The sequence below is a fragment of the Zosterops lateralis genome (genome assembly GCF_965231275.1).
Source record: "Zosterops lateralis genome assembly, chromosome: 1".
NCBI classification, from domain to species: domain Eukaryota; kingdom Metazoa; phylum Chordata; class Aves; order Passeriformes; family Zosteropidae; genus Zosterops; species Zosterops lateralis.
The window spans coordinates 111,267,402-111,281,035 of record NC_139762.1 but is presented as its reverse complement, the minus strand read 5'-3'; the positions used below and the strand labels follow the sequence as shown (position 1 = coordinate 111,281,035).

General features: G+C 38.9%; 1 protein-coding gene and 1 long non-coding RNA gene across 7 annotated transcripts; one reads left to right on the top strand and one right to left on the bottom strand.

Annotated features, from left to right (window-relative positions):
• Positions 1-638: 638 nt before the first annotated feature.
• On the bottom strand, positions 639-4,078 carry PPDPFL (pancreatic progenitor cell differentiation and proliferation factor like). Its single transcript, XM_083862001.1, has 5 exons — positions 4,050-4,078; positions 3,878-3,973; positions 2,823-2,912; positions 2,638-2,737; positions 639-2,206 (listed from the first exon to the last, which is right to left on the bottom strand). The coding sequence occupies exons 2-5, from the start codon at positions 3,930-3,932 to the stop codon at positions 2,194-2,196; spliced, it is 258 nt and encodes an 85-aa protein (XP_083718127.1). The 5' UTR covers positions 3,933-3,973; positions 4,050-4,078; the 3' UTR covers positions 639-2,193.
• On the top strand, positions 3,882-12,475 carry LOC310909810. 6 transcript variants are annotated; one of them, XR_014590186.1, is made up of 5 exons: positions 3,882-3,994; positions 4,735-4,921; positions 5,536-5,732; positions 9,518-9,582; positions 10,654-12,475. It is a non-coding gene; the product is annotated as an uncharacterized lncRNA (long non-coding RNA). The 6 variants fall into 6 exon arrangements; XR_014590187.1 differs by having other exon boundaries at positions 9,518-10,037; XR_014590189.1 differs by adding an exon at positions 7,955-8,009 and having other exon boundaries at positions 9,518-12,475.
• The last annotated feature ends 1,159 nt before the right edge of the window (positions 12,476-13,634 follow it).

Below are 13,634 nucleotides of genomic sequence, written 5' to 3'. Positions count from 1 at the left end.
TTGGCAGGGGTGCTGCACAAATGCTGAGCTGATCACAGTAGAAGAGAATGTGGATGGCATGAGTACAAATCTCCAGAGCAGAGATTTCTATAACATTTATGTCATTACAAAGACAAGTTGTTTTTAGGGCCCAAGCACATGAAAGCAAACAACATGCTTTCATGCAGCCTTCCTTCCCTCACTACTCCCTGAAAAATAACTCTCTTTTGGTTTGCAGGGGAGGTTGTGGGTTTTAACAGTGTATCTGGTCCTTAAGCCTGTTCTGCACCCCAAGTTTTGGCTCTGTAAGGACAGAAGCAGTGCTCAATGAGCACTATGGAAACTTGTCACTTCTTTTCCACAGCATTTCCTGAATCTGGTATTTCACATGTGTAATAATAATAATAAGGCTCAGCATCTCTTTCTTCTGTGGTTTCAAGCATCTTCAAAGAGACTAACAGTCACCTTCTTGCAACTATGGTGTTGTCTTTCTCTCTTCCTTTACAACATGATCTTATAAAAAAGGCATTAGGAACTTTTTCCTAGCTTGCACTCTTTTTCCAAGTCACATCAGACCTTGAAGTGACTAAAGGAAGAATGTGAATCACATACAACATAGCCTTAGAGGAGGTTTTAAATTTTTCAAATACATAGTTTAGAAAAAAGTAAAATAATACACATTCAAAAAAGAAAACCCAAACCCACACAGCAACTCCACCACAGGAAACATGGAATGACAGTTTGTTTTAAGAGGCCAAAAATAATTCAGACAAAATAGATTAAATCTTTATTAATAAAAAAATACTATAAAAAAGGTCATTCTGTACACTTAGAGAACAGACAAAGATGAAACTATACAATAGCAGTAAAGTAAGACAAGTCAATTTAAAGACCCTTGAAATCGAGTTTTCAGAATTGTGCTCTTTTCTGGTATTATCTGCCATGCATTTATTGCCTCCATCAAGACTGTAAACTCCCTGAAGCAGACACTTGATACCCCCTTTGTTATGCGTAACCACGACAACCATTAATCTATAATGAAAAGATGTTGGCTACATTAATGTTTGCTACTGTTAGTTAATCAAATGATGGACAATATCCAGCAGGTTTATTGACAGTACATCGAAAAGTTGCATAGATACTTGTCACAAATGTTATCATTCAGCCAAGTACTTGTTAATTTCCATAATCCTTGATGCATTTCAGTCATGTCCAACAGAATAAACAATTGCTATACTAATTAGCTTCATTTAGTCTTCAGCACTTCAATGTTCTAGTACCTTTCAAGGGCATGACAAAGGTACACCTGGATAACAACAATAACGTGATTTCTTTGAGTGGAATTCTTTGCCAGATCTGGCCCTCATAACTAATCTGACAGATAGCAGAATATTGATAGAATTAGTCACTTAGGAACAAGTAGATCTTTAAGCCACAACAAAGCAGACAGAAGAAATCTAAAATGAACTAGAAGTATCAACTCTGATTAAGGTTGCTCTTCTCCTTGGAAGAGGTCAGTTTCCATTAGGACTACAGGATTCTTGTGCATCTCCTCTATTCTGTCCTCAAATATCAGCATGCATAGGGTAGGAACGAAAGGGGTACCTGGGTATTTGAAGTTAGGATCATGCACTCTGCTTGACCAAAGAAACCAAACTGATTACTGCTTGCTCATAATTGGGCTTTCTAAAAGCAAAGCTATTGACAAGATTCTTGTAAACTTACACCCCATAACTGGTACACAAATACTGGATAAAAGACATGTGCCTCACAGCAGTCCTATTCTGGATTATACATCTGAATCTTGTTTACATCAGTGTGACTGCCTATAGAGCTGGTATCTTGAAGGCAACTTAACTGAATCACCTATTGCAAAGTCATTCAATACACATCTTCCTCCTACACCTATGACATCTTATTTTTACTGTCACTTTTCTCTAATTAATGAAGTAATTCATCAGGATGTTTACTCCTGGAAACTTCCATTAGAGAGATATCATAAATTATGGCAAATCTGGAAAGAATACATGGTAAGCCATGGATATTTCCATTAAGCAATATCATTTTAGCTAATGACAAATAAACTTTTCGACTCTCCTAAAGGTTTTGTTTTCTTCTTGCAGCTGAACCCAGACATTAGGAAGATCCCAAGCCTCTTGGAAAAATAAGTCTGTACGTAGCATCTCAGTCAGAAAAGCCATCATGCTGTCCTTTTCAACTGTTGGTACTGCAGAAAAAAAATATAAAAAGGTTATAAATAGAATTTTCATTGTATTTACCTCAAAGATATTTATTTATGTGCCTAAGTATTTTGAATGCATTCATATCAGCTTTTTAACATAAAGTAAAATGACCAAACTGTATAAATGGTTGTGCAAGTTCTATAGGTAGATGATAAAATAAAGATCACCATAAGTGTGAAACAGTAATAGGCACTACCACCTGCACAATGTGAAGAACATATGAGTTAATTTGTTAAAATGAAAACCTGGAAAGGTTCTACAGCCTTACACTTGATGTATCTTTTACTTAAATCATCAAAACAGCATTGGGCCCCACCAGATGGTTTTAGCTGGTTGTGACTTGTTTACTAACACTTTTACCAAAAGGAAAGCAGAGCAAAGAAGTTATCCCCACCGTTTTAAAAACAAGACTCACCTGCTTGCTGAGAGTGTTTTTCTGCCAACAGTTGGTGGAGAGGGTTCACTATGGAAGAAGCTTTTTATCCACCAATATTTATCAATTAATTCTGGTAACCCTGCCAAAGAAGAAAAGCCCACAACATTAGACACTGGATGAATAACAGGAAAAACTGAAAAGTGTTTCAAAGAAGGGAACAATACCATGCACTGCTTTGTCCTGGTCTGTGATGTTCACAACTTCTGAACAGCAGGAGGAGCTGGAAGAAACACTGGATTCCGAGTTCAGTCTTGCTGTTCGTGGAAAACAGAGACACACGCAGTGAAAAAAAAAAGATGCTTTGAGACAGTGCATTATTTGTATGTCAGGAGTTTTTCAGACACGCTGCTACCTCAGAGGAGATAATTTCACTGAGCTACAGAGTGTAACTTCTATAGTATATACACTCTTCTGCTACAGTAGTTTTCATAAGAACTTTTATATCAGTTTCTCTCTCACTCTAATTACACTTCCCTTAAAAGCATACTGAGATCTGCCTGCATAACTTTCCCTGAAATCACTGACAAAACTTAAGATCATGGCCACACTGCTATCAAGACAAGCAAGTACATCCTTGAACATTCAAGTCTGCAACAATCCAATTGCTATACTTGCCCTTTTACACAACTAAATACTGAATACGCACTGGTGTCCATCCTGGACCTAGGAATCCTAGTACACCACATGTACTCTCAAAGTAGTGATTATTTTACATATTTAGAAAGAAAAATGTGAATTGATTTTGTATTGTGTCTAAATTTGCAAAGTAAATAGGAAGTAAATAGAAAGTACGGGTAGAAACCATGACTTGCTAGGCTAGCACTTTTTCTAGTTTTCTAGGTTAAGTTCTATAATTAAATACATGCATGTGCATATATGTATAGGATAACCCTAATAAATAATTTTAAATAGATTAATTTTTTTAAAGGTCGATTAATAGCCAGAAGCAGATGGTCATTAAAACTAAAGTTCCGTGACATGAAAAACCTTCCAAGAAATTAAAAGCTATTCCACAAAGAAAACTCTTTGCCTCCAGCTCCTCCAGACATCCCCTGAAACACTTTCTGACCCTTTTCCTGGGCGCCAACCACCCGGCCGCCTTCTCGGGAGAGGCTCAGGAGGCTCAGCCTCCCTCCTCCAGAGGCGCTCCCCGGGAGGAAGGGACGGACGAGGGGAGAGAAGGGCGGGCGGGTGTTTGGGGACAAGGGGCAGCACTCACTCCTGTAGTACTGGTTCTTGGCCAGGAGGCAGCCGGCGGAGGGGACGGAGGCCATGGCAGCGACTCTGCGGGGATCCGGCCTGGTCCGGGAGGAGCCTGGAGAGGAAAGGATGCGCTGTGAGAGGGGAAAGGAAAGGATGTTCCCGAGCCGTGCCCCTTCCCCGCGGCTCACCTGCGTGTCCCGGGAGAGCGGCCGTGGAGCGCGGGAGGGCAGCGAGCCCCGCCGGGCCCGGCCGCCCTTTATGGGCGCGGCAGGCGCTCCCCGCCCGGGGGCGGCGGCACGGGCGGGACGGGACGGGACGGGACGGGGGTGAGGAGGGGACCGGAGGAGGGGAAGGAGCCCTCGGCCGCAGCCCGGGCCATTCCCGCTTTCCCGCCCCCCCGGTCCTGGCGGCTGCGGGTCATCCCTGCACAGCCCTGGGGAGCCTCAGGCGGGACCGGGAGCTGCTGCGTTAGTTATTCCCTATGGGGAATGGGGAGAGCGGGGTGAAGCCTGTCTGGGTAAAGAGTCTTGCTGAGAAGCGCGAAAGTGGTTTTGCATATACGCTGATTTCTTTAGTGAAGCCCAAGGAATGATCTCCGCTCTCATGGTAATGAGAGAAACCTGTGCTCGTGTAGTCTTGGTAAAATTAGAACGAAGCCCAAGAGAGATCAAAAAACTACTTTTACCTTCCCAAGATAAATGCACAGATCCTTTTCATTGTTGTATTTATATTGCATGGCAAACCTAGTCCAACAGTGTGTGTCCTCACCTTTCAGAATTGTCACCGGAAAAAGCTTTGGCTATTTGGTTTGTTCCTGCTCCACAACAAAACTTTTTTTTTTTTTTTTTTTTTTTTTTTTTTTTTTTTTCCTAGCAGCATCTGTGGATAGGAACACAGAGATGTAGTGATACCATGTTACTGTCACATCTGCTTGAATAGTGCATTCTATCTCAAATGATAAGGACATAGCTCATAATAGCTCCTAGCACATTTATAGGAGTGTAAACCACACTGCAGGGAAATTGCCTCTAAAACAATACCCACACAGCATTTATAGCAGGTAAGCAGAGTGTATTTTCATAGTCCTTTTTATTGCTGTGCTGTTAGAGCCTTGACAATGTGGTGGTCCCTCCTGAGCAAAGATTGAAGGCTCATCACTGAGAAATCTGCAAGACTGACACAGGAAATACTTTGCAGATGAGTTCATACCAAGCACTAGCACCAGTTACCCCATACATTTATCCCATTATGTAAAAAAGCACTGTAAGAATAGTAGTACTCATTGTTGCAGCTTCTTGCTTATGGATACCTAAATGTATTAGCTTATTAATACTATTAGCTATTGTTTTGTTGTATCACTCACCTTCTTTCCTGCCTTAGTAATCAGTTTCCATCTTCAGTCTTGTTCTATTTGAGGGCAATAAGACTTCTGCAACACCCCATTTGTTTTTATCACCATAAATGCCCTCACAGTGAGCAGCACCCTGCTGAATTGTCAGATCCATTCCTGAAAGAGAGGAAGCTTCTTCCCAAGGAGCCATAGGAAATTATCTTCTTGGGCTGTGAGGGTAGATATTTGTAGTGATAGCACTGTGTCCTAGACAGAGCTAGTAACATTATCATTTATTGTATCTGATATATTGTATCTAATATATTGTATCTTTTCTCTTTCAGCTTTAAAATCCTGTTTTAATATACCCATTGATTTGTCAAAAAAAAATTATCAGAAAAGCTGTTTAGGCTCTAACGTGCCCATGGTATAGGCTTTGTATTTGGCAAGGAAACAGACATAAGTATCTCTCTTGCAAACTTCCCAAACATCCATCCATTTCAGAGCCATGCCAAAATACTCAGGAGCTGGGGAACACCAGGTCTGTAAAATTTTCAATTGCTTCATTGCTGCATGTGTATAATTTGGTTTTATCATTTAGGATACATGGTCATTTACCACTTCTGTTTTGGAGCCCCGTTTAATGCACTGGAATAGAAAGGGCTTATTTATTGAGAAATTTTCCATCATTCCTCTGACTCAATCTGTCATTATGTACTATCTATTGTATTTTATTCTAGTAAGAATACAGAATTCTCTGAATATAGAACTGCAGGTTTCCCCAGTGTTTTCTCTTGCATGGTCATTTTGGCAGACTGCTTCTAAAATACTGGCACAATTATTTTAAAATATTGCTACTAAACCAAGGCTTGCTGTTATCTTCAGCTAACAAGGGGGATTTCTGTGATTCAGAAGAGCTAAGATAAAATTATCCACAAATCTTACATGTCTCATATGAGAGCAGTTTAGGACTTTTTCTTTTTAATAACTACTTCATGCCATACTTCATTTACCCACTTATAGCTGTCATTTACTTCAGATCCAGATTTAAGTAGTCAGTGTGTTGATAAATCAGATTCTCAATCAGAAATTGAAAAACTTGGTTAGTGGCCACCTATGATTAAGTAACTCTCAGAGCATCAATTACAAACTCAGGGGCAAGGTTACAATTTAGCTTTCAAGACAGAATTCAATTGCCTTAAGCACTGACCCATTCTTTTCTCCCTGGAAGCTTTGGCTGCATCACTACTCAAATTCTGTCATGAATATGGAAGTAGTCCTATTAAATACATGCTATAGTCTCTTGAATATAGAAAATTCAGATCATATCCATGCTTTATGATCATATCCATGCTTTATGAAAAAAAGAGGCAGGAGCCCTATGAAATAAGTAATACGCAATCCCCAATTTTGTTAAAATGTATTTACAAAAGGTATGTTTCCAGCCCTTTGAATGACTGATACTGTGACCTTAACAAAAGTGTTAATATAACATTTGTGTATGCATAACTATTAAATAGACACAGTACTGAATTATTTGTGATCCCATGAAACATGAATACTTACCAGAAAGTAACTTGTAATTTAAAATTATATCAATATGACTGATTAAATGGATAAATCTCCCACCTTATTGTGCAAGAATTACCTGATATAACCCTTTATTGGACATTAAAAAGCAAAACATCTCCCTCAGAAAAAGAAAAACAAACAGTCTATATTGAGTTACACTTTGAAGCTGACCTGTTAATTATTCACTAAACAAAGTTTATCTAATAAACTTAGCTACTCTTTCACTTCTTGGAACATGTGTGAGCCTGGTGCCAGTCTTTCTGGTTTGCTCTGGACTTGTTTTGGATATTTTCTTCCGTGGACTTTTATGACAATTTTTTTTTCTTTACTTTTTCCTGCCACTTAACCTTCTGTAAGACTAGTGTGGCATTAGAAATTCTACAGTGTTGCTTCAGGGCTGTATCCTTTGTATGATTGTATGGGTACTCTGACAATGTTTTGAAAGATGTGAACAATTTGAATGAAAGCATGTTTCCAAATGCATATGCAGAAAGGTACAGTTTTGGCACATGAGGGTTGAGTGTTCTCTCCCCGCAAGCCTCTAGAAAAGCAGATTTTGTACCTTTTCATAAATCACATAATCACAAAATAGTCTGAGTTTAAAGGCACCTAGAAGGATCATTGACTCCAGCTCTTAAGTGAATGGCATATACAGGGATTGAGTCTACAACCTTGGCATTATTAGCACCATGCTCTAACCAACTGAGCTAATCTCAAAATTAGTCTCATTACCCTTATTATCTTATTAGCTGCAACTAACATTTCATTCCAATTTTTTACAGAAAGTATAAATCACTCTTTTTTTAAGGGAAGTGTGTATCTGTTTGACCATATGACTCTCCATGAGAAGACCAAACTTCCCTGAGTAGTATTTTGTAATGGATGTATTAACATTTTTAGAGAATGTTCAGAACCGTTTCCTTCATGGAAATGGTTAGTAACTCTAATAATTCACTATTTATCTCAACAAATTGTTGTGCATACCTTTTCTGTCAAATTTTTAAAGGAGTCTATAAAAGAGGCTTGCATTAAAGAAATTTCGTAGTTCCACTATGTGAAGTAAAAAAACTTTGCTATGCAAAAATTACTTATTAAAAAAAACCCTGCTTATGTTGTTAGCTGCCTCCAAGGATCAGTGCCATCACTTACTTTTTTCATTCATTTGTTTTACTCTTCAAATATTCCTCCAAGCCAAACAGCTCAGCAGGAATGCAGGGCTCATCTATCAAAACCAAGACGAGTTGAGGTATTGATGAAGAATTAAATAGCAGAGTGAGAATAGGCAGAGGAATGGAAATTCATATTGTATGTAGCCTGCAAAAGACATGTAGGGTCATAGAGCTGCTGGGGAGAGTCTGAGCACAGAAGGGACAAGAAACATTTTTTTTCATCACTGCACTTCATCACTGCCAATCATCACTTCTGTAGTAATGACCACTCCCAGTAATTAAGTGATTGCTTACTGGGTGGTCCAGCTCTTTCTTTCATTTTTTTTTATTTTTAATCTTTACTACAATTATGAATATAAACTCAGGAAAAAAACCAAAATTAAACCACACATTTAATGAAAAGAAAAAGATTTCTTTTTTCTGACCATTTAAGATATTGGAAGAGATAACACTGAAAGCAAAGGATAACTACTGATCTCTAGAGTCCATGTAGCTCACTCTGAATTGCCACAAATATCAGCAAAAGCAGGGAAAATACATACTTTTACATATAAACTGCATGGCAAAAACACTGAAAAAACCTCTGCATTTCTAAATCATTGGTACAACTTTGTTGCAATAGAACACAAAAGAAAGATGCTTGACTCCAGTCAGAAGGCAGTAGAAATCAGAAGGCTTTATTTACAATTCATTCAGCCCTTTTATAACATGCTGTGCTAAGAAGGCACGTTACTGGTCCATAGGGCTGACACCTCTCCCATTGGCTAAGTAACAGAAATAGCAAACAACACCTGTTGTTTTGGGAAAGGAATTTTGTTTACACAAGGTTGTTTTGGGGAAAACAAAAACTGTTGAAAAATTTCCCTTGAGAAGAGCTAGCTTCAGAAACTATTGAGTCCACATATCTTTGTGCTTTTACTGTTAAATGCCAGTTTTCAAAGGCTGAAAGTTAAAAATTTCTCTTTATTCAGTCCAATTCATATCCAATGCAGCAATACACTGACATGAAAACAAAGACATTTTGACATTTGTCATTTTAGTTTCATCTTAGCACTTAACTGAAACCCATTTTTCTTTGGATCCATATGCAACAAGCTGCACAAACTTCTCCAGCAAGCTAAATCTTTTATATCTTTCTCAGAAGGCATATGAATACTTGGACATTTTTTTTAACTTTTGTTTCTCAAGTATTCCAAGGAAGAAGACTTAAGCTCCCAGTATCACCAAATATAGGGATAATAAATTTTATTCCTACAAAATGGAATAAGTAATTAATTGGAATGTGATTGAATAAAGCAAAATTCAAACGTAAGCTTGTTTATATACCTTTTTTAATATGTCCCTGAAAATTTATTGATCTATAGAGGCAATAAAAGTTGGCTTGTTATTCAATTTCACATCCACTACAGAGATGCAGGGCCAAATTGCATATTTTAATATTGTTGTCTATTTTGGTTAAAACAAACACTTTATTGAATAGCATCCACTTTTTCAAATTGCAGTAAAGAGTACTATGCATTTTGATGCCCACACACAGACTCTTCTCTCATTCACTTCTGTACCTACTCTCTCTCTGTCCATGCAGGTAGAATGGACTCAGGCTCACCAGTTTGAACATAACCTGATACCTCTGCAAAGGCATCCTAGAAGGTTGTAGTAGCCCATCATGCCTCACAGTGCATAGACACTATTCCTCACATAGCACTGAGACATGCTGGCATCCTCACTTCTTGACTAGCTGTTCTGTCACTGGGCCAGATGCTCAGAATGGAGCAGCATGAGGTGCAAAAGGAATCAGGGAACTTGTGAATAAGAAGAACATATTCATAATTTGGCAGCTGGAAAATTTCCCATTATCCTAGCAACAGAGCTGGCCCAGGACATTACAGAGCAGAACTGTTCCAAAATTAAGAAACCAAAGTGTACTTGTACAGCTGTGTTAGAGCAAGCTGTACATCCTGAAGGTATGGTGGATTTACCTCTGCATAGTGAGATTGTGACAGCAACAGCCGAAGAATCATGAAAGCCTGAATTCACTCACAAATCCCTCCAGCCTGCAGGGGAGGAAGGCTGGCTGTGTAGGACTTATCACACGAGGATGTCAGGTCAGATCCTCAGTTCATTGTGCTTACTGCTTCCTTCTTCTCTCAAAATTTAACCAGTTAACCTCAGAAGTGCAAACACCATTAGGACTGACCATTTCTTAGGGACTCTGCCATTTTTTCTAGACTCACACACACTTAATTTCATTTGAAATCATAGTTTAAATATGCTTAGTACCATTCTTTCCTCCTGAAGACAACTGATATAAAATGGCCAACAGCCATACTGTTTTACACTGCAAAATAAGATGTTTACAACCAAAATGATAAAGAATTCTCTCTTTCTTGTGTTAAAATCCAAGGTACTTGGCAGTTTTTTGGGAAAAAGCCAAGCTTAAGCCATTCCAGGACATTTCTAATATCTTAATAGTAAGGACAATAATGTTCTGTCTCCTGTCAAGGATCCCTGGCATTAATTTAGGGGTTAGTTAATTTAATGTGACATCACTGATGCCTAGGGTAAGATCCAGAGTCCAATAAGCTGACAAACAAATGACTCTTCTAGGCATCCATTTGAAAACCTACCATGTTTAATATTTGGGTGTAGATGGCTAATTAGGGTCCAGTTATTGCATTTCTTTAGACCTTAATGAATCTAATGCTGTTTCCATCTCCACAGATGCTGCTGGTGGGAAGTCTTTCTCTGAGGCTTCTGCAAAGCTGCCTCCACACACACAGTGCCAAGTCTTTTAGCACAGCAAGGGCTAGAGCACAGTCCCATTCACACAACCAGGGAGAGCCTTCTGCCTTAAATATGCCACACACCAACAGTAAAAAAAGAGGAGGAGAGGCACTGCCAATCACTGCTTCTGTGACCATTTATGAGAATAGCAAAAAACAAAACAAAACAAAACAAAACAAAACAAAAAAAAAAAAAAAAAAAAAAAAAAAAAAAAAAAACACCACGACACCAGGAGAGAAAAAGAGTCAGACATTCCACTTCTTTAAGAGACCATTCTTCCCAGTCTCAACCCTAACTGACACCATTGCTGAGCCTCTAAGCACAACACACTGACACTGCACTTCAAGTTGCCTTAGGAAAAAGGAAAGATAGCCAAGCTGAGAACTTCACAAAGTAAAAGTGCCCAGCATCACAGCAGAATTTGCTACAACTATGAACTCATCTCACTGGCAATGAAGGCATAGTTGGCAGCATTTCCTAGAGCTGAGGAAAGATAGTGAGGAGCTTCTTCATCCCACCAAAGTATAAGGTGGATGCAAGTGGTTGGTCTGTGTCAGGATATACTGTTTACATGCCACAAGACTTGGGAATCTGAGCTCCTATTCACTGCTACTGAACCACTAGAAGTACAGGTCTGAAACAGTATTAGTACAGTCCCAAGAAACACAGAAGAGGAAATGAAATTAAAGATGGCAAAGGGTCCTTTAATTCAGGGTTTCTTAATCTGTAGGATGTATTTTATCAAGGCACTAGCAAGAAGATATCAACAAAGCATTCTCACTACAGAGTTATGTTCTGTAAGAGTGTGTTAAAGAGACACTAATTAACTCTAAATAAGACCAACTCAGTTGAGATGTGTTCCTCCAATCTGCTGCCTCTTATGACACGATCTGCACTGACTGGTGTTTGTCTACTTCCTGTGATGCTGAATCATATCAAAATTGCTGAATCAGAGAAACCGACATTGATGTGCTGCTGATGGAGGGGATCTCCTTCAGGTAAATGGGAGTCTGACCACACTGGTGATGTCATAGGTACCACTCCTCAGAGTGAATAGACTCTACTCTGAATACAGCTGCTAAACACAAAACATCTAGTTCCTTGACTTTCAATTTTCTTATCGTTTAAATAATTCCCATACTTGCAGAAGTTCAGTCCATTTCTTTCTGAAAAATGAGAACTGAGGCCTACAGGCAGCCTTGCAATTTCAGGAACATTTGTACAGTTGTAGTGTGATTTTATTGGCTAGGTTCATAGTAGGTTTTCCTACCAAATGCCAATATTGAAAACCCAAACTTAGACAAAGGTCTAAAGATTAGAGTTGATAATGCAGTCAAAGTTTGATACAGTTTAATGAAGTTTTCATTTTATTTTCATTTGGTCACTGTTCTGTCTGCTTCTTATCACTAGATCTGTTGTGAAGGGTTGAATATATCTATTTTTCTGATTTACCAGTGAAAATAGCAATAGGCATTTTTTCATTTATCTTCATCCTACTGAAGTACAACAGTTGTAAAATAGTTTTACAAGTGTTGGCCTCAGGTATGAGGAGTCTGATCAGAAAGAAAGTGCAGAGCCCATTTTCCTCATCCTGCTTAAATTAATTTTTTTCCTCCTTCTTGCTTGCATTGCAGTTATCTGCAATTTTCTCAAGCGAATTCAAGTCCAACAGATCTTTTATACATTTCGAATGGAAAGTAATTCATGCTCTGTATGCAAGTTGACTTTTGGTAGAATATTGGAACTAACTGTAATCAAAAGGTACAATAAATAATTATGTATATGATCACAGGTTATGATTACTGCTAATTTGTTCCCTCCATTCCTCCTCCTGTTTCCTATCTTGCCTCTGTGACAATGCAATCTACTCCCTTTTCTGAGAAAAGCAAGCTATAGAAGACCCCAAAATTAAAGGAGACCACCAAAACTGCTTATAGACCAAAGCTACAAAAGGTATTGTAGAACACATCAAGCCTTATAGTGAAACGGAGCAAGTGAAACAGTTAGTCCAATAAAACTGTAAACAATTAGTTGATGGTTAATACTTGAAAATGTTCTAGAAGAGATGATACAGGATGGGTATCTGTCTTTTGAGAGAGTAAAAGAAGCTGTGAGAAGTGCTGGAATAATTTCACATATCACTGTCAGAACAAATGCAGAGAATAGATTGTTTGAGCTCAGCAAGAGAATCATGAAATATCTAGGACTGGTTTATGCAAATCTGAAAATGTCACTTCCATTTGGTTCATCTCATTTACCTTCAATTAGAATATCCAGCAGCTTAGAACCTCCGTATCAGTCAAGAGAGAAGAGTTTATAATCGGCTACCAGTTCATGTTCACTCCTTTGCCTTGGAGAAAATAAACTGCTGTCAGAAATTTAAGGTGGTTATCAATCCTGCAACCACAGTCTTGGGCTGTCCTCACTTGTTCGTGCAGCAGCTGCTGCTGCCCTGAGAGAGAACTGCTGCCACATGGTATTTGACCAAGCCACTTTAGGCCCTTTCTGGCCTGCCAAAAAGGTACTGGCCTGCAGTTTGAGAAATAATTGGTGAAAGGAACAGTCTTCCATTATACCTCCAGTTTCCTTTAAGTCACCTTTGGGAGAAAGCACTTCTGTGTGCCTGAAGGAGCTTTGGTATTGGAGACATGCACAGCAAGGTTAAAGTCAGGCAAGCTGCCACAACAAAGTCGTTTTGCTCAGCATTGGCTTCAACTCTCACACATCTGCTCTGTAATTCACCATCTTGGTGCTGTCAGCCTTTGGAAGGACCAGTGCCTGAACAGAATACAAGACAACTATTTTTAAATACTTCTGAGGATCTGTGTTCAGGTACTTTGTTTAACAGCAGAGCTCTATCCCTGTAATTTCATCTGGGTGCCCCTGGTATGCCAAACATCTGAAGTTATTTTTATGAA

Bases quoted from the DNA above. Each gene is read 5' to 3' on its own strand.
- PPDPFL (XM_083862001.1), bottom strand. From the start codon at position 3,932: ATGGCCTCCGTCCCCTCCGCCGGCTGCCTCCTGGCCAAGAACCAGTAC. The intron at 2,913-3,877 runs GTGAGTGCTGCC...TTCCACGAACAG, and splicing joins CAAGAACCAGTACTACAGGA to CAAGACTGAACTCGGAATCC. The intron at 2,738-2,822 runs GTATTGTTCCCT...CTTCTTTGGCAG, and splicing joins CCAGGACAAAGCAGTGCATG to GGTTACCAGAATTAATTGAT.